Source organism: Nyctereutes procyonoides, unplaced genomic scaffold, assembly GCF_905146905.1.
Source record: "Nyctereutes procyonoides isolate TBG_1078 unplaced genomic scaffold, NYPRO_anot_genome, whole genome shotgun sequence".
NCBI classification, from domain to species: Eukaryota; Metazoa; Chordata; class Mammalia; order Carnivora; family Canidae; genus Nyctereutes; species Nyctereutes procyonoides.
Window position 1 is genome coordinate 12,044,158 of NW_026575145.1, and position 25,801 is coordinate 12,069,958.

General features: G+C 37.4%; 1 protein-coding gene across 7 annotated transcripts in view; it reads left to right on the forward strand.

Annotated features, from left to right (window-relative positions):
• The window catches only part of RALGAPA1 (Ral GTPase activating protein catalytic subunit alpha 1), a 249,558-nt gene that overhangs the window by 166,033 nt on the left and 57,724 nt on the right, over window positions 1-25,801 (forward strand). For all 7 annotated transcript variants that reach the window (XM_055309354.1, XM_055309357.1, XM_055309353.1 and 4 more), the window contains one exon: window positions 18,476-18,599. In XM_055309354.1, coding sequence (XP_055165329.1) covers window positions 18,476-18,599 — 124 coding nt within the window. The remainder of the gene's footprint in view (window positions 1-18,475; window positions 18,600-25,801) is intronic.

The following is a 25,801-nucleotide window of genomic DNA, read 5'->3' on the forward strand; positions in this document are numbered from 1 at the left end:
CCAATGATTAGTGATGATGAGCACCTTTTCATGTATCTTGGTCATTTGAATATCCTCTTTGGAAAAATGTGTCTTTGGGTCCTTATCCTTTTTTTTTAGGCCCCCATTTCTTTTTTTGCCCATTTTAATTGGATTATTTGTTTTGTTGCTGTTGTGTTGTATGAATTCCTTAATATTTTTGATACTAACCCATTATCAGATACATATATATATATATATATATATATATATATATATAGTTTGCAAATATTTTCTTCCATTTCATAGATTGCCTTTTCACTTTATCATTGTTTGGCCATGCAGGAGCATTTTAGTTTGTTGTAGTCCCACTTGTTTTAAGTTTTGGTTTTGTTGCTTGTGCTTTCATATCTAAAAAATCATTGCCAAGACCAGTGTCAAAGAGCTTACCCTCTCTTTTTCCTCTAGGAGTTTTACAATATTAGGTCTTTAATATGTTTCATGTTAGTTTTTGTGAGTGATATAAGGTAGGGGTCCAGTTTCATTCTTTTGCATAGGAATATCTATAGTTTTCCCCATACCATGTATTGAAGAGACCATCTTTCCTCAAATGATAATCTTGGCTCCCTTGTCAAATATTAAATAACTATATATGCATGCATGCATGCTTTGTGGTATAGTTTAAAATCAGTAAGTGTGTGGGATCCCTGGGTGGCGCAGCGGTTTGGCACCTGCCTTTGGCCCAGGGCGCGATCCTGGAGACCCGGGATCGAATCCCACGTCGGGCTCCCAGTGCATGGAGCCTGCTTCTGCCTCTGCCTCTCTCTCTTTCTCTCTCTGTGACTATCATAAATAAATAAAAATTAAAAAAAAATCAGTAAGTGTGTTGCCTCTAGTTTTGTTATTCTTCAGAATTGCTTCAGGTCTTTTGTGGTTCCATATGAATTTTTGTATAGTTTTTCTGTTAAAAAAAATGCCATTGGAATCTTGATAGGGATTGCAGTGAATCAATGCATTACTTTGGATAGTGTGAACATTTTAATATTAATTCATGAACCACAGATTATCTTCTCTAATTTGTATCTTCACCAATGTCTCATAGTTTTCATTGTGGAGGTCCTTCATCTTGGTTAAATTTATTCCTAAGCAATTTTTTTGGATGCTATTATAAATGAGATTGTTTTCTTTTTCAGATAATTCATTGTTAGTGTATAGGAAAACAACTAATTTTTGTGTATTTTGCATTCTACAACTTTACTGAATTTCTTTACTAGTTCTAGCAGTTTTTTGATGGAATCTTTTGGATTTTCTTTGTATAAGATCATGTCATGTGCAAAAAGAGATAGTCCTACTACTTTTTTTCCCAATTCAGATGCTTTCTGTTTCTTGCTTGATTCCTCTGGCTAGGACTTCCAATACAATGTTGAATAGGAGTGATGAAAGTGGATGCTCTCATCTTAGAAAAAAAAAAGTCTTTCAGCTTTTCACCCTAGAGAATGATGTTAGTTGTGTGCTATAAGATATGGCCTTAATTATGTTGAGGTTCATTCCTTCTATGTCCACTTTGTTGAGAGTGTTTATCGTGAATGAATATTGAATTTTGTCATATTAACATATAATTTTCTTTTCTTGTAGTATTTTTACCTAGCCTTGGTATCAAGGTAATGCTCTCCTGGTAAAATGAGTTTGGAAGTATTCCTACCTTTTCACTTTCTGGAAGAGTTTGAGAAGAGTTGGTATTAATTCTTTGAGTATTGGGTAGAAATCTCAGTGAAACCATCTGGTACTGGGCTTTTCTTTGTTGGGAAGTTTTTGATTACTGCTTCCATCTACTTACGTGTTACTGGTCTGTTTAGTTTTTGCAGTAGGTTGTAAATTCCTAGGAGCCTATCCATTTCTTTTAGGTTGTCCAGTTGTTTGGCAAATAGCTTCATTGTAGTCTTTTATTTGCATTTCTATAGTATCATTTGTAACATCTTTCATTTATAGTAATATTTATTTGGATCCTTTTTTTTTTGTCTAGCTAAAAGCTTGTTAAAATTGTTTCTGTTTTCAAAGACTCAGCTCTTGGTTTTGTTCATGTCTTCTTTATTTCATTTTTTTCTTCTCTAATTTTTATTATTTCCTTTCTTCAGTTGTTTTTGGGCTTAAGTTTGTTCTTTTTCTAGTTCCTTTAGGTGTAAAATTAGTGGTTTTTTTGAGATACTTCTTTTTTTCTTGATGTGTGTATTTATCACTGTAAGCTCTCCTCTTGGAACTGCTTTTGTTGCATTCCTAAGTTATGGTTTGTTGCATTTCCTCTTTTGTTTATTTCAAGATGGTTTGAAATTCTCTGTTGATTTCTTCTTTGATCCATTGGTTGTTCAGGAGTGTGTCATTTAGTTTCCATGTATTTGTGAATTTTTCAGTTTTCTTCCTGTTTATTGATTTCTAGTTTAATTCGTTTGTGTTGGAAAAGATATGTGATACAATTTCTTTCTTCTTGAATTTGTTGAGACTTGTGTGTTTTAGTATATGATCTATCCTAGAAAATGTTCCATGTGCACTTGAGAAGAATGTGTATTCTGCTGCTGTTGGGCAGAATGTTCTGTATGTGTCTGTTAAGTCCAGTTAGTCTGAGGTATTGTTTAAATTCATTTATTTGATTTCCTATCTGGATTATCTGTCAGTTGTTGAGAGTGGGGTATTAAAGTTCCCAACTGTTATTGTATTATTATTTTCCTTTTCTTCTAGTATGTTGTTTATATATTTAGGTGCTGTAATGTTGGGTGTATAATTATTTATAATTGTTATATTTTTGATGGATTGACCCCTTTAACTTTATGGTAGTGACTTTATTTTACCATTTTTAACTCACAGTCTATTTTGTCTGATGTAAATATAGCTACCTTTGCTTTCTTTTGATTACCATTTGCTTAAAATACTGTTTCCTGCCCCTTAGATTTCTCATTCTCTTTATGTCCTTAAAGCTAAAATGAGTCTCTTGTAAGCAGTATATCATTTGGATCTCATGGTTTTGTCCCTTCAGCCATTCTGTGTCTTTTGATTGAAAAATATAATCTATTTACATTTAAAGTAATGTTGAGAGGTTGTTGAGAGGTAAAAATACCATTTTTCATTGTTTTCTTATTTGTAGATCCTTTGTGTTTTGTTTTCCCTCTTGGTGTCTTCATTTGTGATTTAAAGACTTTTTGTAGTAGTATGTTTGAGTCCTTTATCATAGCCTTTTGTGTATCTACTACAGATTTTTCCTTTGTGGTTACCATGCAAGGCTTACATAAAATGTTATGTTTATAACATTTTAAGCTGACTTTACAACTTGATAGATGGCATATAGGAAGTTTATACTTCTTCCTCACATTTTTGGTTATTAATGTTATATCTTTTTAATATTTTTTATATTATGTATCCAAACAAATTATTATGCTTATGGTTATTTTTTTAAGATTTTATTTATTCATGAGAAATAGAGGCAGACACATAGGCAGAGGGAGAAGCAGGCTCCCTGCAGTGAGCCTGATGTGGAACTCGATCCCAGGAACACGCCCTGAGCCAAAGGCAGTCGCTCAACCACTGAGCCACCCAGGCGTCCCTATGTTCTGTTTTCTAACTCGTTAATTTTTGTCTTTTTTTTTATTTATAAGCTTATCTTCTTTTTCTTCTAGAATTGAATGTTTTTATCTTAGTTTTAGTCTTTATTTTTTAACAATAAAATGGTCTTAGGCTTTAAAATTTTTCAGAGTATAATTCCTGTCCATTTTTTTAGTCTCAGCTTAAACATCATTTTTTCTGAAATCCTTTCTCTAAACTACCTGTAACATTTTACCTTCCTCCCCAGTCTATGTTTGGATCATTCATGTGCTGTCACAGAGCCCTGTAACACACTTCCCTGTCATAACATTTATCACACTATTATTATTACTATTAGTATTCTTAGATATTCTTATTCTTTCTAAAACAATTATAATAATTCTCTAAATAGGGCAGCCCGGGTGGCTCAGTGGTTTAGCACCGCCTTCAGCCCAGGGTATGATCCTGGAGACCTGGGATTGAGTCCCACATCAGGCTCCCAGCATGGAGCCTGCTTCTCCCTCTGCCGGTGTCTCTGCCCCCTCTCTATGTCTCTCATGAATAAATAAATAAAATCTTTAAAAAAAAATACTTAAAAAAATAATTCTCTAAATAATATGTGAGTTCTCATATCCTAACTCTTCCCCATAATAATTTATCTTTGGTACTAGATGGTAAAGTCCATGAGGGCAGGAATCATAACTCTTGCTGTCTTATTCACCATGCGTTCTTGGACCTCAAGGCTCTACTGAAACTATCCTTCTGACAGTATCTTGACCATCAGGTCTAAAATTTTCTCAGTCCTCACCAGGCGTTTTGATTTATCTAATTAACTAAATTTAATTTAATTTAATAAGCATTTTAAAAGATTATAGCAGTTTTAGATTTACAGAACAATTGATTGCAAAGTAGAGAGTTCCCACATATCCTTTTTCCCCTACACAGTTTTTCTAGCTGTTATACCAGTGTGGTAACATTTGTTAAAATTGATGAAACAGTATTGCTATATTAACTGAAGTCCATATTTTACATTAGAGTTCATTCTCTGTGTTGTACATTGTATGCATTTTGACAAATGTATAGAAATAGGTATCCACTGTGATAGTATCCTATAAAACAGTTTCACTGCCCAAAAAAAAAACCCTTGAATATTACATCCCCAAATTTTAATACTATTGTCCCGTCTTTAAAATGTTCTTCTCCCCTGTAACACTGTAGTTACTGTATTCAACTCCTAATTCTCTAATTATTCCATGTTTATCTTCACTGGCTCATCTTTTATCTCCTAACACCCTAACATAGTTATCCCTCTCATTGGGATATCTCTCCCTATCTTATCAACCATTCTTTCCATGTACTTTTGTCTCTCAATTCTCAGCATGATTTTCCAGCTACTTATTGCAAATTTTTAACCTGCCTCCGTATTACCATTTCCAGGTCACCATTTCATTCCCGAGTCAAATCCTCATAATTTTCTTTTTTTTTTTAATTTTTATTTGTTTAATTTATTTAAAGTAGATAATACTGGGCAGCCCGGGTGTCTCAGCGTTTTTTTTTTTAATAAATTAATTTTTATTGGTGTTCAATTTACCAACATACAGAATAACACCCAGTGCTCATCCCGTCAAGTGTCCCCCTCCGTGCCCGTCACCCATTCACCCCCACCCCCCGCCCTCCTCCCCTTCCACCACCCCTAGTTCATTTCCCAGAGTTAGGAGTCTTTATGTTCTGTCTCCCTTTCTGATATTTCCCACACATTTCTTCTCCCTTCTCTTATATTCCCTTTCACTATTATTCATATTCCCCAAATGAATGAGAACATACACTGTTTGTCCTTCTCCGATTGACTTACTTCACTCAGCATAATACCCTCCAGTTCCATCCACGTTGAAGCAAATGGTGAGTATTTGTCGTTTCTAATGGCTGAGTAATATTCCATTGTAGACATAAACCACATCTTCTTTATCCATTCATCTTTCGATGGACACCGAGGCTCCTTCCACAGTTTGGCTACTGTAGACATTGCTGCTAGAAACATCGGGGTGCAGGTGTCCCGGCGTTTCATTGCATCTGAATCTTTGGGGTAAATCCCTAACAGTGCAATTGCTGGGTCGTAGGGCAGGTCTATTCTTAACTCTTTGAGGAACCTCCACACAGTTTTCCAGAGTGGCTGCACCAGTTCACATTCCCACCAACAGTGTAAGAGGGTTCCCTTTTCTCCACATCCTCTCCAACAAATGTTGTTTCCTGCCTTGTTAATTTTCCCCATTCTCACTGCTGTGAGGTGGTATCTCATTGTGGTTTTGATTTGTATTTCCCTGATGGCAAGTGATGCAGAGCATTTTCTCATGTGCATGTTGGCCATGTCTATGTCTTCCTCTGTGAGATTTCTGTTCATGTCCTTTGCCCATTTCATGATTGGATTTTTTGTTTCTTTGGTGTTGAGTTTAAGAAGTTCTTTATAGATCTTGGATACTAGCCCTTTATCTGATAGGTCATTTGCAAATATCTTCTCCCATTCTGTAGGTTGTTTTTTAGTTTTGTTGACTGTATCCTTTGCTGTGCAAAAGCTTCTTATCTTGATGAAGTCCCAATAGTTCATTTTCGCTTTTGTTTCTTTTGCTTTCATGGATGTATCTTGCAAGAAGTTACTGTGGCCAAGTTCAAAAAGGGTGTTGCCTGTGTTCTCCTCTAGGATTTTGATGGAATCTTGTCTCACATTTAGATCTCTCATCCATTTTGAGTTTATCTTTGTGTATGGTGCAAGAGAATGGTCTAGTTTCATTCTTCTGCATGTGGATGTCCAATTTTCCCAGCACCATTTATTGAAGAGACTGTCTTTCTTCCAGTGGATAGTCTTTCCAGCTTTGTCGAATATTAGTTGACCATAAAGTTCAGGGTCCACTTCTGGGTTCTCTATTCTGTTCCATTGATCTATGTGTCTGTTTTTGTGCCAGTACCACACTGTCTTGATGACCACAGCTTTGTAGTACAACCTGAAATCTGGCATTGTGATGCCCCCAGATATGGTTTTCTTTTTTAAAATTCCCCTGGCTATTCGGGGTCTTTTCTGATTCCACACAAATCTTAAAATAATTTGTTCTAAGTCTCTGAAGAAAGTCCATGGTATTTTGATAGGGATTGCATTAAACGTGTAAATTGCCCTGGGCAACATTGACATTTTCACAATATTAATTCTGCCAATCCGAGCATGGAATATTTTTCCATCTCTTTGTGTCTTCCTCAATTTCTTTCAGAAGTGTTCTGTAGTTTTTAGGGTATAGATCCTTTACCTCTTTGGTTAGGTTTATTCCTAGGTATCTTATGCTTTTGGGTGCAATTGTAAATGGGATTGACTCCTTAATTTCTCTTTCTTCAGTCTCATTGTTAGTGTATAGAAATGCCATTGACTTCTGGGCATTGATTTTGTATCCTGCCACGCTACCAAATTGCTGTATGAGTTCTAGCAATCTTGGGGTGGAGGCTTTTGGGTTTTCTATGTAGAGTATCATGTCATCGGCGAAGAGGGAGAGTTTGACTTCTTCTTTGCCAATTTGAATGCCTTTAATGTCTTTTTGTTGTCTGATTGCTGAGGCTAGGACTTCCAATACTATGTTGAATAGCAGTGGTGAGAGTGGACATCGCTGTCTTATTCCTGATCTTAGGGGAAAGGCTCCCAGTGCTTCCCCATTGAGAATGATATTTGCTGTGGGCTTTTCGTAGATGGCTTTTAAGATGTCGAGGAAAGTTCCCTCTATCCCTACACTCTGAAGAGTTTTGATCAGGAATGGATGCTGTATTTTGTCAAATGCTTTCTCTGCATCTAATGAGAGGATCATATGGTTCTTGGTTTTTCTCTTGCTGATATGATGAATCACATTGAGTGTTTTACGAGTGTTGAACCAGCCTTGTGTCCCGGGGATAAGTCCTACTTGGTCATGGTGAATAATTTTCTTAATGTGTTGTTGGATCCTATTGGCTAGTATCTTGTTGAGAATTTTTGCATCCATGTTCATCAGGGATATTGGTCTATAATTCTCCTTTTTGGTGGGGTCTTTGTCTGGTTTTGGAATTAAGGTGATGCTGGCCTCATAGAATGAATTTGGAAGTACTCCATCTCTTTCTATCTTTCCAAACAGCTTTAGTAGAATAGGTATGATTTCTTCTTTAAACGTTTGATAGAATTCCCCTGGGAAGCCATCTGGCCCTGGACTCTTGTGTCTTGGGAGGTTTTTGATGACTGTTCCAATTTCCTCCCTGGTTATTGGCCTGTTCAGGTTTTCTTTTTCTTCCTGTTCCAGTTTTGGTAGTTTGTGGCTTTCCAGGAATGCGTCCATTTCTTCTAGATTGCCTAATTTATTGGCATAGAGCTGTTCATAATATGTTTTTAAAATCGTTTGTATTTCCTTGGTGTTGGTAGTGATCTCTCCCTTCTCATTCATGATTTTATTAATTTGAGTCTTCTCTCTCTTCTTTTTAATAAGGTTGGCTAATGGTTTATCTATCTTATTAATTCTTTCAAAGAACCAACTCCTGGTTCTATTGATCTGTTCCACAGTTCTTCTGGTCTCAATTTCGTTGAGTTCTGCTCGAATTTTAATTAACTCTCTTCTTCTGCTGGGCGTCGGGTCTATTTGCTGTTTTTTCTCGAACTCCTTTATGTGTAAGGTTAGCTTTTGTATTTGAGTTCTTTCCAGTTTTTGAATGGATGCTTGTATTGCGATGTATTTCCCCCTGAGGACTGCTTTTGCTGCATCCCAAAGATTTTGAACAGTTGTATCTTCATTGTCATTAGTTTCCATGAATCTTTTTAATTCTTCCTTAATTTCCTGGTTGACCCTTTTATCTTTTAGCAGGATGGTCCTTAACCTCCACGTGTTTGATGTCCTTCCAAACTTCTTGCTGTGATTTAGTTCTAATTTCAAGGCGTTATGGTCTGAGAATATGCAGGGGACGATCCCAATCTTTTGGTATCGGTTCAGACCCGATTTGTGACCCAGTATGTGGTCTATTCTGGAGAAAGTTCCATGTGCACTTGAGAAGAATGTGTATTCAGTTGAGTGTGGATGTAAAGTTCTGTAGATATCTGTGAAATCTATCTGGTCCAGTGTATCATTTAAAGCTCTCGTTTCTTTGGAGATGTTGTGCTTAGAAGACCTATCGAGGGTAGAAAGAGCTAGATTGAAGTCACCAAGTATAAGTGTATTATTATCTAAGTATTTCTTCACTTTGGTTAATAATTGGTTTAAGTATTTGGCAGCTCCCACATTCGGGGCATATATATTGAGGATTGTTAAGTCCTCTTGTTGGATAGATCCTTTAAGTATGATATAGTGTCCCTCTTCGTCTCTCACTACTGTCTTCGGAGTGAATTTTAGTTTATCTGATATAAGGATGGCTACCCCTGCTTTCTTTTGAGAACCATTTGAATGGTAAATGTTCTCCAACCTTTTATTTTCAAGTTGTAGGTGTCCTTCTGTCTAAAATGAGTCTCTTGTAGACAGCAAATAGATGGGTCCTGCTTTTTTATCCAGTCTGAAACCCTGCGCCTTTTGATGGGGGTCATTGAGCCCGTTCACGTTCAGAGTTACTATTGACAGATATGAGTTTAGTGTCATCATGATATCTATTTAGTCCTTGTTTTTTTGGATTGTTCCACTGAACTTCTTCTTAAAGGGGAATTTTAAGGGTCCCCCTTAAAATTTCTTGCAGAGCTGGTTTGGAGGTCACATATTCTTTCAGTTCCTGCCTGTCTTGGAAGCTCTTTATCTCCCCTTCCATTTTGAATGAGAGCCTTGCTGGATAAAGTATTCTTGGTTGCATATTCTTCTCATTTAGGACCCTGAATATATCCTGCCAGCCCTTTCTGGCCTGCTAGGTCTCTGTGGAGAGGTCTGCTGTTACCCTAATATTCCTCCCCATGAAAGTCAGGGACTTCTTGTCTCTTGCTGCTTTAAGGATCTTCTCTTTATCTTTGGAATTTGCAAACTTCACTATTAGATGTCGAGGTGTTGAACAGTTTTTATTGATTTTAGGGGGGGATCTCTCTATTTCCTGGATCTGAATGCCTGTTTCCCTTCCCAGATTGGGAAAGTTTTCAGCTAGGATTTGTTCAAATACATATTCTGGCCCTCTGTCCCTTTCGGCGCCCTCGGGAACCCCAATTAAATGTAGGTTTTTCTTCCTTAGGCTGTCATTTATTTCCCTTAATCTGTCTTCATGGTCTTTTAATTGTCTGTCTCTTTTTTCCTCAGTTTCCCTCCTTGCCATTAACTTGTCTTCTATGTCACTCACTCGTTCTTCCACCTCGCTAACCCTCGTCGTTAGGACTTCTAGTTTGGATTGCATCTCATTCAATTGATTTTTAATTTCTGCCTGATTGGATCTAAATTCTGCAGTCATGAAGTCTCGTGCTTTTTTCTAGAGCCACCAGTAGCTGTATAATAGTGCTTCTGAATTGGCTTTCTGACATTGAATTGTAATCCAGATTTTGTAATTCTGTGGGAGAGAGGACTGTTTCTGATTCTTTCTTTTGAGGTGAGGTTTTCCTTCTAGTCATTTTGCTCAGTGCAGAGTGGCCAAAAACAAGTTGTATTGGGAAAAGGAGAAAAAGAGAGAGAAAAAAGGAAAGAAAGGAGAAAAAGAAAAAAGGAAGGAAAAAAGAGAAGAAAAAAGAAAGAAAAAGAAAGAAAGGGAAAAAGGGGTGGGGGAAGTAAACAAATCAAAAAGCAAAACAAAACAAACAAAAAACAAAACAAAAAGACACGGCGGAGTATCTTCTGATTCTGTAGACTTTAAGTCCCTTGACTTCCCCTGGAACTGGTCCGTCCAGCTGGTCTTCTGGGGGAGGGGCCTGCTGTGCTGATTTTCAGGTGTTAGCACTTGGGGGAGCTGCTCTGCCCCCTGCCTGGTGCAGGGCTCAGTGGGGGTTGTTTACCCCGTGAGGCCCCAGGAGGAACAGCCCCAGTGGCTATGGCAGCTCTGGAAACCTGGATTCAGCCCCCGCAGTAACTACGGGGCTCTCCGTCCGCAGGGCCTGGAGGCTCCGGGGCGGGGCCGCTGATCTGCTCTGCTTGGGGCAGGAGCGTCCTTGCTGTCCTGGGCCCTCCCGGCCTCTGCCTGTCCCGGGGGGAGGCCAGATCCTGGGCTGTGTCCCGGCGCCCTGTGCTCGGGGGCCTGCGCTGTGGGATTCGCGCTCCCGCCCCGCAGCCCCCTCCACGGAGCCGCCGCCCGAGCCCCTCCGAGCTGCTCCGGCCCCGCCGTGCGCGCTGCAGCCCTTAGGGAGCTCAGCGCACTCTCCCGGGGCGCAGGTGTCTGTTAGTGTCCCCGGGAGCCCGAGGGCATCCCCGCCCTCCTGGGTCCTGCTCCAACTCCCTGCGAGCTCCTTTCCGCCCGGGAAGGTTGGTGCAGCTCCTGCTCCTCCGGGACGGGGCTCTCCTGTCCTGGGGACACTCGCCCCGGCCTCAGCCCGGCTCCTCGCGGGGCCCCTCCCCCTCGGCGGCCTTTTGTTCCTTTATTTCTTTTTCCCCGTCTTCCTACCTGGATAGAAGCGCGAACTCTTCTCACTGTAGCGTTCCAGCTGGTCTCTCTAAATCTCAGGCCAAATTCGTAGATTTTCAGGATGATTTGAAGGTTATCTAGGTAATTTGGTGGGGACAGGTGATTTGGGGACCCTGCTCTTCCGCCATCTTGCCCCTCCTCCCCTCATAATTTTCTTGATTATGTTTAGAAATATTTCAGTCTCCCAAGCTTGACCATTTCCTTTCTCTTGCCCTTAGATTTTTATAACCATTGTACCAGTTCTTATTATCTCTTCCTCTCTCTTTTCTTTGCTTTCCTTCCCACAACCCCTTGATTCATGTCATTACTTTAAAGAGATTGTTAGAAAGTGGGGGAAATAAAGTCTATCAGCACCATTTTTCCAACAGTATTTGCTTACTTTGGGTCTCTGTCACATTTTGGTATTTCTCACAATATTTCAAACTTTTTTATTGTATTTGGGGTTTGGGGGGGTTTATTTTAATGAAAAAATTTTAGATTTATAGCTGGCTTGACTCAGTTTAGATGATCCCAATTTTGTTGGCAACATCCGAAGCATCATAGTCAGGAGCTGGTCTAACATATGCTTTCTTCTCTCCATCAGGCCTGATCAAGGTGTTGACCTTGGCCACATCAGTGTCATAGAACTTCTTCACAGCCTGTTTGATAGGGTGCTTATTGGCCTTGATATCCACAATGAACACAAGTGTGTTGTCTTCTGTTTTCTTCATGGCTGACTCAGTAGTCAGGGGGAAGTTGATGATTGCATAGTGATCAAGCTTGATGCTCTTTTGAGGATATTTAGGCTGCCTTCAGAAATGCAGGATCCTGGGTTGTCAGAATGTAGGTGATGTACGGTTTTTTTTTTTTTTTTTTTGGTGACTGCACGCCTTTCAGCACCTTTTTCTTAGCTTTCAGAGCCTTTGCTTTGGCTTCGACTTTGGGAGGGCCAGGGGCTTCCTTCTTCGCCTTCAGCGCCATCTTTGTGAAAGGGCCATTGTATTTGTTATGGTGATCTATTATCAGTGGCTATGACTTGCTGAAAGCTCAGATGATGACTAACATTTTTTAGCAAAAAAAAAGTTTTTTTATTATTTTTTTTAGACATAATGCTATTGCACACCTAATAAACTGCAGTACATTGTAAACATAACTTTTATATTCACTAGGGGAAAAAACTCATTTGATTTTATTGCTATATTCGCTTTACTGTAGCCTAGAACTAAACCTGCAATATCTCTGAGGTATGCCTGTACTTGTCTGATGGACTAGGGAGGAAAAATGAAAAGTTACATTGTTTATACTCTTTTCTCCCTGTACCATTTATAGATCCTTTATTTTCTTTGACTAGATTAACTGATTGCTGTTGCTTGTGGTTGAACCACCAGATATTTTTATTTCAAATCTCAAAATTTGTATTACTATTTCTATTGCTGTGTATATCAGGGATTTAGAAGTGCTAATAACTTAGCTGACTTCACTTGGAATTTTCCAATAGTAAGCTCATAATATTTTGTCATTTCTATACATATTCTTATATGGTTGCATATAAGTTGCAAGTTCATTAATTTTCTGGGGTTTTTTCTGGTATCTTTCCCTTGGTATTCATTATTGCACATATTAAGCTAATGGCAGTATACCAAACATTTTAGCAGCTGTAGCTAGGTAAGTAGAAAAATATAAAGGAATGGTAAAGGATTAAAATTTGACATGAAGGACAGCTGAGCTCTGCTTTTACAAATTGTAGAAGGTCACAGATAATATAAAGGTGATTTCTCTTTTATTTTTGCATTGTAAAGATTTATGTTCTATTTTTTCCTACATGGCACATATTTCTCCCAGCTTTTTTTTTTTTTTTTTTTTTTATTTATTTATGATAGTCACACAGAATGAGAGAGGGAGGCAGAGACACAGGCAGAGGGAGAAGCAGGCTTCATGCACCGGGAGCCCGACGTGGGATTCGATCCCGGGTCTCCAGGATCGCGCCCTGGGCCAAAGGCAGGCGCCAAACCGCTGCGCCACCCAGGGATCCCTTCTCCCAGCTTTTAAATTTATATAGTATTAGGTGAACATTTTTTAGTCTTTTCAATTTTAAAAATTGTGATTCATGAGTTCTAATTGATAGCCCTTTACCTGAAAAAAATGAAAAAGTTTGAAATATTGCAAGAATTACCAAAATGTGATAGAGACACAAGGTAAGAACATTGAGAAGTTCCCTTTCTGTTAGGATCAGGATTTACATATAGTGGATCATGCTTCCAAGTTAAAATCTTAACAGCTTTCTTGAGATGTACTTCTTACACCATATAATTTACTCCTTTTTAAAGTGTACATGTTTTTAGTATATTCACAGGGTTGTTCAACTGTCACAACAACCTGATTTTAGAATATTTTAGTCCCTTCGAAAGGAATCCCCAGTAACTCCTCATTACCACCACTTCTCCTCCCCCACTCCCCAGCTCTAGACAACCCTAATCTACTTTCTATTTCTATAGATGTGCCTGTACTGGACATTTCATATAAAAGGAGTTAAATAACATATGGTCTTTTGTGGCAGGCTGCTTAGCATAGTGTTTTCAAAGTTCATCCATATTGCAGTGTTCTCAGCACTTCATTTCTTGTTGCAGAATAATATTACACTGTATGGATATACTACATTTTGTTTATCCAGTCATCAGTTGATGGACATTTGGATTGGTTTCACTTTTTGGATATTATGGATAATAACTGCTTTTGAACATTCATGTGCAGTTTTTTGCCCTGGATGCTAGTTTTATAAACTTTTTGAAAGATTTTTATAGATTTAGACCTTATATTAAGATAGATGATGCATTTTGTTTGTCATTACTGGTGTGAGGTAAGAAGTGGCAAGGTAAGAATCTATCTTATTCTTTTGCTTATACATATCCAGTTGCCCTGGCGCTATTTCTTGAAAAGACTCTTCCAATGACATTGTCTTGGTATCTTTGTCAAAAAAGCAATGATGATAAATATAAGGTTTTATTTCTAAATCAAAGATTCTGTTCCATACAGATCTATTTGTCTCTTCTTATGACACTACTGCAGTACATTGATTGCCACCACTTTGTAGCAAGTCTTAAAATTGGGAATTATGAATCCTACAGTTTTGTCTTCTTTTTCAAGATAGTTATGGCTATTCTGGATCTTTTGTATCCAGATAGATGAATTTTAAGATGAGCCTGATAATTTCTACAAAAATAGGAGCTGGGGTTTTGGTAGGGATTCCATTAAGTTTGTAGATCAGTTTAGGGGTATTATCTTAACAATATTAAGTCTTTCGGTCCATGAATGGGATTTTTTTTTAAGATCTTTAATCTCTTTTGACAATGTTTTATAATTTTCAGAGTATAAGTTTTGTACTTTAGTTTTTACAGTATAAGTTTTATACTTTTTATTAAATGCTTTTGTACTTGTTTAAACAATTTATTATTTTTGAGTGGTATGGTATTATAAAAATAATTTTCTTAATTTTGCTTTGTTCATTGTTGGTATATAGAAATACAATTCTTTTTTGCATGTGGATATTGTATCCTGAACCCTGCTGAACTCATTTAATAGCTCTAAAAACTTTTCAGTGGGTTCCTTAGGATTTTCTGTATATAAAATTATCTCATCTGCAAGTGGAGGTGGTATTACTTATTCCTTTTTAATCACATTACTAATTCAGTCTCTTTGTAATTGATCTACTCAGGTGTTCTTTCTCCTCTTGAGTTGGATTAAGTAATTTGTGTCTCTCTAGATATTTTTCCATTTAATCTGTTTTATCTGATTTGTTGGCATATAGTTGTTTATGGTTTTCCCTTATAGTCCTTTTTATTTCTGTACCATATGTATAGTGATGTCTCTTCGTTAGTTTCTGATTTTAGGAATTGGGCTCATCTCTTTTTTTCTTGTTCAGTCTAACTATAAGGTTATCAATTTTATCATCTCAACCAATTTTTAGTTTCATTTATTTTTCTCTCTTGTTTTCTGTTCTTTTTGTTGTTGTTTCCTGTTCTTTTTTATTTTATTTCCACTCTAGTCTTTATTATTTCCTCCTTCTGCTTGCTTTGATTTTAGTTGCTGTTTTTCTAGTTTCTTAAGGTGGAAGACTTAGTTATTGATACAAGATCTTTTCATCTCTTTTTAACATAGGCATTTATATCTATAAATTTACCAGTCAGCACTGCTTTGCATGCATGCCATCAATTTTGGTATGTTATATTTTCATTTTCATCATCTCTAGGAGTTTTCTTATAACCCTTGACGTATATTCTTTCAGTTATTTAGGAATATATTGTTTCATATCTACATATATGTGAAATTCCCAGAATTTTTTTATTGATTTTAATTTCATTGCATTGTGATTGGAAAATACATTTTGCCTAATTTCAGTCCTTTCAAGTTTATTGAGGCTTGTTTTCTGACCTACCATATGGTCCATCCTGTAGGATGTTCCTGTATTCTATAGAAGAATATGTGTTCTACTGTTTTGTGGAGTGTTGTATAAATGTCTTTTAAGTCTAGTTCCATTTACAGTCTTACTGAAGTCTTTTGTTTCCCTGTTGATATTCTCTTAATTGTTTTGTCCATTATTGAAAGTGGGGTATTGAAGTCGTCAACTATGATTGTAGAAATGTCTGTTTCTGCCTCCAGTTCTATTTTTGCTTCATGTATTTTGAAGCTTTCTGTTAAGTGCATGTGTATTTTTAATTTTCATATCTTCCTAGATTGACCTTTTAACATTATGAAATGTCTCTTTATCACTAATGTTTTTCATTTTGAAGTTTAATATTAATATAGCCACTCCAGGTTTCTTGGTTACTGTTTGCATGGTGTCTTTTTCCATTTATTTTACTTTCAGTGTTATTTGTGTCTTTGACTCGAAAGTGCATTGCTTGATCATTTGTTTGTCTTTTAGTGATTTGGCTGAACTAATCCTGCAAAGTCTATTTCCTTACAATGTGTGCAGCCTTGGCTCTCCCTGCTCAAAAATTGTAAAATGTTTTTTATCTTTTAGCAGGGCTACCACAGGTTCTCCTCGGGGTTGGCATAATCTATCATTAATCAAAGTGTGTACTTTGGCCCCCTTAATCAGTTAAGTTTTTGGTTTTGGATGTGTGTGTGTGGCTTAGAGGTCTCTGTCATATTCAGAGTGTTTGTTTTTGTGTTGTTGTTTTTTTTGTTTTTTGTTTTTTGTTTTGTACCATGTTTACCCAGAGACTAATAGCTTAGAGTTTTCCTCTCTGGTTATTCCAAAAAGGGTACAATATTGGATATACACAGTCTTCTAGACTGCCATGGTTGACTGGACGTTGTTTTTAAGTTGTGGCTTCCTAGGAGTTAACCCTGAGTTCAGGTAGAATATCTGTGAGACTTTACCTTGTGTTGATAGGTCTACATGCTTTCATGTCTGTCCTGTATCTTACTCTGATAGCTCTCATGTGGGTACAAGGTAGTACCTGTGCATATGCTTCTTGACCCATAGACTTCACTGTGTTCCCAAGAGGACCCTTCTTGGCTATCTCTTCCTACTTCTCTCCATTAAAACTTCAGGCCACTCTGCTATTTTACTTGTGTCTGGAAGTGCTAATTTCTCTTAATGACTTTCCACCATGCTCTTTCTTGTTTTTGACAAACCCATAGGCACGGAGTTGTCCAAGCTCTGTTTCAAAATCAAATCATTCCCCTCGGGCAGAGCTGCTGCTGAATTCTTTGTCTTTATGACCTGTTTCACCCTAAGCAGAACACAAGTAGTGGCCAAACTCTGCCACTATACCTCACCTGGGGTCAAGGACCAACTTCTCTTGGAGTATAACACTCTCACTCTAAAAGTGAACAGTTAGAGAGAGATTGGCAGTTCTTCATCTTCTTAGCTTTCCCCTACTGGTGTGAAACCTCTAGCCTACTGGTAAGCTAGCATGGGGAAGATTGGGACAAACTCAGCCTTTTGCACCTAGAGCTTCCATTGTAAGAGAGGAAGCTGGATGAGTTAAGGGAGACATGGTTCTCTTAGCCACAGCTGCCTGGAATAGATCTTATGCAACATGGAGCTGAGGAAGATGAGAAACACAGCCAGCAGCCTGTGTCTGCCAGGGTGAAATCATATTCCCAGTCTGGGAACTGGAGGGGAGAGGGAACCCTTATCTTGGCCTGAGTTGAATGCCCAGGGTAAAGGTATAATGTGGAAGTAAAGAGGTGGAGTGAGCAGTTGTGGCTCAGATACCAACGACTCACTCTGTTCTTAGTAGATTGGTAGATTTTCTTGAATGAATGTTTTTCCATTTGCTATATGTCCTAAGGATGATATGCAGAGACTTAAAATGATTTTTCTTAAAAATCATTTTCACTACTTAAATTGATATTTTGCTTGGGAAAGGGTCCACCAAGATATTTAATCTGTAATTCCGGAAGTTTCCCTTGCCCCCCAAATTATATTTTATTACTTAGATTATCCTAACAATACATTGAATATACCAAAAGTTACCCAAGTTTTCACCACATAAAGTGAAATATTGCTATTAGTGAAAGCAGCTAAAATATCTTTGTTCCTGATTTTAAGTTGCTGAAATTGAAAACCACAACCATGACCTTACAACTTCCTCAAGATATGTGGGAAAAATCTGGTTATCTGACTAACTTTTTAAAGTAATTTCAATTCTTACTTACTTGTTGTTGGATATGGTTTGTTTGCTTACTTTTTAATTTATACATACTATAGTAGTGAAAACATTACCTCTGATCATAAAGTTTATTAGCCCATGCTTTGTTAAATCAATCACTTGGACCAAATGTAGTGTGCCCTAGTTAACTTGGAAAGCCAAATGGCATACAAAAAAATTTGTTTTTATGAACATTTTTAATTTGAGGGAGATCTAAAAAGAAAATATCTGAGAACTTGTCACTTATTCCATCCAGTTCTATAATATTTATGTATAAATTTCTTATTCTGTACTTTGAAGAAAGGGATCGTTTCTCAGTCATCTCTGTACTTCTACTTAGTTTTATTTCTAAAACACATCTGTTTATCTCTGAGATTTGACCACATTGCACAACAGATAACTCCTCAGATGCTTCATGCATTCACCCATCTTTCCTGATGATACTCTTACTCCTCTTCATTTGTCAGATCTCACTTTCCTTTACCCAATTCATTTGTTACTTTCTCTCCTTTAAGTGTTTCTCTGTTTCTCCAGTCAGAAGTAATCACACCTTTCTTTTGTTCCACTGGCAAGTTTTAACTTTTTTAATTTTTTACTTATAATTGCATATCTTTCTCAGGAGATTATAAGATTTAATGCATCTTCATCTTTTAATTGCCACATACTTTGTACATTGAACTTATTAATTGGATGAATGAATAGATAAATTAATGATTAAGTAAACGGTGTAACCTTTTGTTTTACAGTCGAGAGACTCACAAGATTGCAGTATTTTATGTTGCTGAAGGACAAGAAGATAAACATTCCATTCTCACCAATACAGGAGGAAGTCAAGCATATGAAGATTTTGTAGCTGGTCTTGGTTGGGAGGTTCGTTTTTAAATTATATCAGATATCACTGTATTTTTATTTAGAAGCAATGGTTTTCTATTTCTTTCTAGCTTATTTTAGAAGAATTACTTTAAGATACTCAACACCTTAATGCCAGGTTTGTTATTGTTTCTGCTTTATATTTCATCTTCATAATCTTTTAATTTTATTTATTTATTCATGAGAGACACAGAGAGAGAGGCAGAGGCACAGGCAGAGGGAGAAGCAGGCTCCATGCAGGAAGCCCAACGTGGGACTAGATCCCCGGTCTCCAGGATCATGCCCTGGGCTGAAGGCGGCGCTAAACCGCTGAGCAACCTGGGCTGCCCTATATTTCATCTTCAAAGACAGGAACAGGTCAGAGTTCGAAAGGAAAGTTGTTAACTTTTTTTTATAAGTGATTATATTGTTAAAGAGTACTAAACTTATTAAACTCATAGGTTTAGGAGATCTGGATTTTCCTCACAACTGTGAACACTAGACAAGGGGTCTTCACACTAAGATATGAACATCTTTAATACTATACCAAGGCTTTTAAGAGTCACATTGGCTTGGTTAGTTTTGAGGAGATTAATTTCCAGATCCTAAATTTAAAGCCTAAGAACGCTTTTTCAGTCTCTTGCCTCATCTTTTCTGTTCTTCAACTCTGTAAAAGAAAGGCATACCACATACCCACCCAAGTCCCACATTACCCCCAGAAAGGTTTGTCACCAAAAAATAAAGTTCATTTAAGAAGGCATGTTCTGAGAAGGTCTCTGACAGCAAATCAAGAAATATTCAAAGGCACTGCACTTTATGTCATCCTGATAACCAGCTCATGTCAAGGTTCCTGTACCAAATATGTGTATCTTAGTATCGTAATTCAGAAGGGAGGTATTTGTCATAGAGACTTGTGTTAATATGTTTACTTAAATTGACACATGAAGTGTCAGACATTTTCTAACAAAGTGAATTTGATGACAGCTGATTGATACATCATTAAGTTAATAGCAGACATTTTATATATATTGTATCAGCCAAATCTGTAGCTCTACAATTTTGATGAATCTATATTTAAAGCACATATACATGTAACATACAGTATACTAGAAATTATAATTTTTGCAACAGTTTAAACTTGTGATGACATTTTTCATTATAGTTGTCAATTTAATACACAGTTTCAAAAAAAATACACAGTTTCTTAAAATTCTTGTAGAGAGTACATGAGCAAAATTGTTGAAGACCACTGTACTAGACTAGACTATAAGACCTTCCTAGAGGGCAGGCACTTTTATCTCATCGATTTTTCTTTTTAAAAGATATCTAGATGCCTTGTACAGTGTTTAGTACATAAGGTTCTAGCATTCAGTATATATATCTTTATGGCTTATCCAACATGCTATTTCCCTTTAAGTGAGTTTCTTGGGGTCTCTCTTGCTATTTGCTTATTTGTCAAATGTAATATATTTTTTACACAGCAGATACAATGTGATGCTCAATTGAAATTAGGTATGTGAAACTGCTTTAGAAATACTAAAGAAAAATTATGAATAGATTTTCTGCTTAAAAAAGAACTATTACTAAAAGCAAGAAACATTTGAAAAAGAAAAAAGTAGTAGTACTTACGCTTCCATATTTTACAACTTAGTACAAGACAATAATAAACAGTATGGCACTTGCACCAAGGATAGACATATTGATCAGTGGAATAGAATTGAGATTCTAGAAATAAACCCATACTTCTGTGGTCAACTAATTTTTGACAAGTGCCAAGACCACCCAGTAGAGAAAGAATAGTCTTTTCAATAAATGGTGCCAGAAAAACTGGATAGCCACATGCAAAAGAATGAAGTTGGACTTTTGCTTCACGCTGTATACAAAAATTAACTCAAAATAGATCAGGGGTACCTGGGTGGCTCAGTGGTTGAGTGTCTGCCTTTGGTTCAGGTCGTGATCCTGGGTCCTGAAATGGAGTCTCACATCATACTTCCTGCACGGAGCCTTCTTCTTTCTCTACCTGTGTCTCTGCCTCTCTCTGTGTCTCTCATGAATAAATAAAATCTTTAAAAAAAAAAAAAAAAAAAAGAGGGATCCCTGGGTGGCGCAGCGGTTTGGTGCCTGCCTTTGGCCCAGGGCGCCATCCTGGAGACCCGGGATCGAATCCCACGTCAGGCTCCCAGTGCATGGAGCCTGCTTCTCCCTCTGCCTGTGTCTCTGCCTCTCTCTCTCTCTCTGTGATGACTATCATAAATAAATAAAATTTAAAAAAAAAAGAATTCATACAAATCATTAATTAGAAACAATTGAATTTTAAAAAATAAGTACCTGAATGAACATTTCTCTTAATAAGATATGCAGGTAACCAATAAGCTCATGAAAAGTCACTTGACATCATTATCAGTGAAATGTAAATCAAAACCACAGAGAGATACTACTTCATACTCATTAGATTGGCTGGAATCAAAAGGTCAAATAATTAATAACTATAGGCTAGAAATCAGAGCAATCTGAATGAACCCTCTTAAACTCCAGTAGGAATGTGAAATCGTGCAACTTCAGTGGAAAGCAATCTGGAAGCTCATCAAATAGTAAAACACTGGGGGCACCTGGGTGGCTCAGTTAAGCATCTGTCTTCAGCTCAGATCATGATCCCAGGGTCCTGGGATTGTGCCCCACTACATAGCAGGGAACCTGCTTCTCCTTCTCCCTCTGCCTGCCACTCCCCCTCATTGTGCTCTCTCTGTGTCAAATAAATAAATAAAATCTTTGGAAAAAAAAAAGTAAAACACTGAATTATTATATGATCAGAAATTCCACGCTTAGGTAGATATCCAAGAGAAATTAAACTGTATACCTGGACCAAAACTTAAGCATGGGTGTTTATAGCATCATTATTTGTAATAGCCAAAAAGGTGGAAGCAACCCAAATGTCTATCAATGGATGAATGGATAAAATGTGATATATTCATATAATGGGATATTATTTGGGCATGAAAAGGAATGAAGTATTTACATGCTCCAATGTGGGTGTACCTTGAAATCATTATGTTAGATGAAAGAAATCAGTCACAAAGAGACGTGTTATGATCCATTTATATGAAATAACCCCATATATACACAAACACACAGACACATATACAGAAAGTAGATTAGAGGTTGCTTAGGACTAGTTGGAGGGATGAGGGAAGATCAGGGTGATCGTTAAAGGGTACAGGGTTTCTTTTTGATGTAAATATTCTAAAATTGACCGTGATGATGATTCTACTTACCTGTGAATATAGTGAAGTCCGTTAAGTTGTACAGTGGGAGCTTTCACTTCGAGGAACATCAAAGAGACATACTCTCCTTATTCTTCACACTAAGTACAACAAAAACTCTGGACATTACATATAAAAACATTAAAAAAAAAACTCCGAAAGGTAGAGAGGAAGAGAGGCCAATTCAGGACCAAGGAATGACATGATGATGGGTTCTCAAGGTTTTGTCTCCTGTATCAACTTGGATCTAAAATAGTAACCTAGAAACATTAACAAGCACTGACCAAAAGAACCCCAACAGAAAGCCCACTTTTTCTAGCCAAAGGACTAGTAAAGGAATGACCTAGAAAGACAGAAAACATTTAGATAATAACTGCTCTGCTCCAGCCAAACACAAAAGACTCCCATCCCCATCCCTGACAACAAAGGTCAATTAGGGAGCCGCCTCGCCTGCCACCCTCATGAGACTCTAATGAGGCATCCCCAACACCACACAGGAATAGTATCAAATAGTGTTAGAGAAGGGCAACCAGAAAGCCAAGACTTTCATCTCTGTCAGCTGGTCAAGTCCCCCATCCACACCTCACACCACAGTGTCAGTGGAGACTACATGAGGAACCTGGAATTCTGTCCCTACCTACTATATATAATGAGGTGCCCCTCTATCCTCCACTGGGATAGATCAGAGGAGGCCTACTGGAGAAGTAGTTCTTTTACCATCACCCAGCAGTAATGAGACTAACCTTACCAGTAATGACACCTTTCCTTAATGGACACCACGTAGGAAGTCAGAACTCCTTCCTCCACCTAGCAGTAATGAAGATCTCCCCTCTGCAGTTGTCAGCGGAGGTTAAGTGGGGAACCTATACTTTGCTGTCCACCTGGCTAGAGTGAGGCAGTATCCACCTTGCTTCTTTGACAGAGCAGTGTGACAAAACAGCCTCCTGAAACAGAAGGTTTAAATAAGATTCATAGTCTTTTAACATAATCCAAAAATATCCAAGCTTTGATCAAAAATCATACCAAGACCAAGTAAGGTCTCAAACTGAATGAAAAGATGACAAAACATACTAACACCAAATAACAAAGATTCTGAGATAACCATAATAGAAATGCTATGACTAGCAATTAGGAACATAGTTGACATAAATGAAAAATAGAAAGTTTCAGTTAAAAAAAAAAAAAGGGAAGATACAAGAAGAACTAAATGGAAATTTGGAACTGAAGATTTAATTGCTGAAACAAAAAACACAGTAAATGTGCCCAGCAAGAGAGTCAGGTAGAGATGGGGGTACAAAAGAATCAATAAACTGAAAGATAGAACAATAAAGAATGTAAACAACAGAGAGAGAAAAGACTTAAGGACAATGAAACTTTTTTTGATGCTTTGAAATGTTTTATTGAATTTTTTTTTTAAAGAACAGTAAATTATGCAGTCTTCCAACCCCGTCCATCATCCCCAGGGATGACCTACTGACATGTTTCATGGTCCACCTGGGAAAGGGACAGCAGGGCCTGGGCTAGGACCCTAGCAGGAGGCCTATGCTGCTATGGCAGCCACTGCAAGTGGCTGAGAGCCCTGGGGTTTCTTCCTGGCAGTTAGGAAGGGGACCTGACAAACCAGCCCCTGGGGACCCAGCAGAGACTATGACAAAAGATTTAACATTCCTCTTATCTGAGTCCCAGCAGAAAAGGTGAAATGAGTTGGGTCTGAAAATTACTTGAAGAAATAATGTTGAAATTTTCCCAAATTTGTCAAGAGAAATAACCTTAATAAAGCTACAGATTGAAGAACCAGGGTGAAACCGAAACAGGATTAATTGAAAGAAATCCATATAAGGCACAATCATAATTAAGCTTTTGAAAAATAAGTCTCAAAAAAATTTTTAAAGCACATGGACAAAAATTGTTCTTTATAAGGGGAAAACAATTAGAATGATAGTGAATTTCTCATCAAATCTATAGTAGTCAGGGACACCTGGGTGTCTCAGCCAGTTAAGCATCTAACTCTTGGTCTCCACTTAGGTTTTGATCTCAGGGCTATGAGTTCAAGCCCCACACTGGGCTCCAAGCTGAGCATGGATCCTACTTAAAACAAAAAACAGGGATCCCTGGGTGGCGCAGCGGTTTGGCGCCTGCCTTTGGCCCAGGGCGCGATCCTGGAGACCCGGGATCGAATCCCACATCGGGCTCCTGGTGCATGGAGCCTGCTTCTCCCTCTGCCTGTGTCTCTGCCTCTCTCTCTCTCTCTCTCTCTGTGACTATCAAAAAAATAAAATAAAATAAAATAAAATAAAATAAAATAAAACTATAATAGCCAGAGAAAGAGGCAATATTTTACAAGTGCTGAAGAAAAATTAACGTCAGCCAGAATCCGATAGCTAGTAAAGGAATGAAGCAAAACATTTTCAGATGAAGGAAAACTTAGAGAACCTGTTGCCAGCAAACCTACCCTAAAAGAACTACTAAAATAAGTTATATTAACAGAAAAATGGTAGAAAGGACCTTGGAACACTAGAAAGAAAGAACATGACAAAGAATATGGGTAAGTATATTAGGCATTACCTCTCCTTTTTGGTTTTCTTAATTCTGTTTGCTGGTTGATGCAAAAATTATTTCTGATGTATTTCTAAATGTAATGCCATGAAAATATTCATGGCAATTATATTACAAACAAATGAAGGTAAAGGGGCATAAAGTGAAGCAGGATATAGACAAATCCACACTTATGGATGGAGACTTCACCTCTTTCTCAACTAAGAGAAGAGCCAGACAGAAAACCAACAATACTATATAGAAGGACTCAAAAGTACTATAAACTGACAGGATCCAACTGACATTTACAGAACACTCTACCCAATATCATCAGAATACATGTTCAAGTGTCCATAGAACATATACCAAGATAGACATATTGGGCCATAAAAAAAAACCTACAGCAAACTTAAAATAATTGAAACCGTACAGTATATTCTCTAACTACAGTGGGATAAAATTTTAAATCATTAATAGATAACAGGAAAATCTTCAAATTCTTGGGAAGGTTACATACTGTATAATTCTATTTATACAACCTTGAAATGACCCATCTTCGTGGTGAAGAACAGATTACTCATTGCTAGGGTTTAAGGGGGTAGAATAAGAGGGAAGTGGTATAGCTCATGTAACAGGATAACATAGGGGACCTTTACGGTGATGAAAATGTTGTTTCTTGAGCATATTAATGCCAGTATCCTGAGGGATTTTTTGTTTTGCATTTTTGAGAGAATACAGGCAAGGAGCAGGGAGAGGCAGAGGGAGAGAGAGAATCTCTCACGAAGTAGACTCCATGCTGAAGCTTAATCTCATGACCCTGAGCTCATGACCTAAGCCGAAATCAAGACTCTAATGCCCAACCAACTGAGCCACCCAGGAACCTCATCCAGTATCCTGATTTTAATATAGTTTTGCACTGGAGAAATCTGGGTACAGAATACATTGGATCTCTTTTTATTATTTTTTAAAACTTCTTATGAATCTCCAGTTAAAAAATTGAATAAAAAAAGATCACCAAGTATTGCAGAAGTGTTTAGAGCAAAGGAACAGTGGAATGAGACTTGTTCTCCATTACATGATCAGAGAGTTGACCTGAAAATAAATAACCTATTCACTAAAACAAAACAAAAGGTCTATACTTAGATACCATTTTTCACCTATCATATTAGCAAAGATATATCATAAGATTTGATAATATATTTGAAAGCTGTGAGGGAAACAGGCATTCTTAAACACTGTTGTTGCTATCTATAGAGAGCCATTTTACTGAGTTTCAAAATTAGAAGAGTGCATGCCCTTTGACTTACAGTTCCACTTTTAACTATTCTATAGATCTCCTTTTACAAATGCAGCATGACCTGTATTCTGTGTTATTTACTGCAGCATTGACTATAATAACAAAAGATTGGAAACAGCCTAAATACCCTT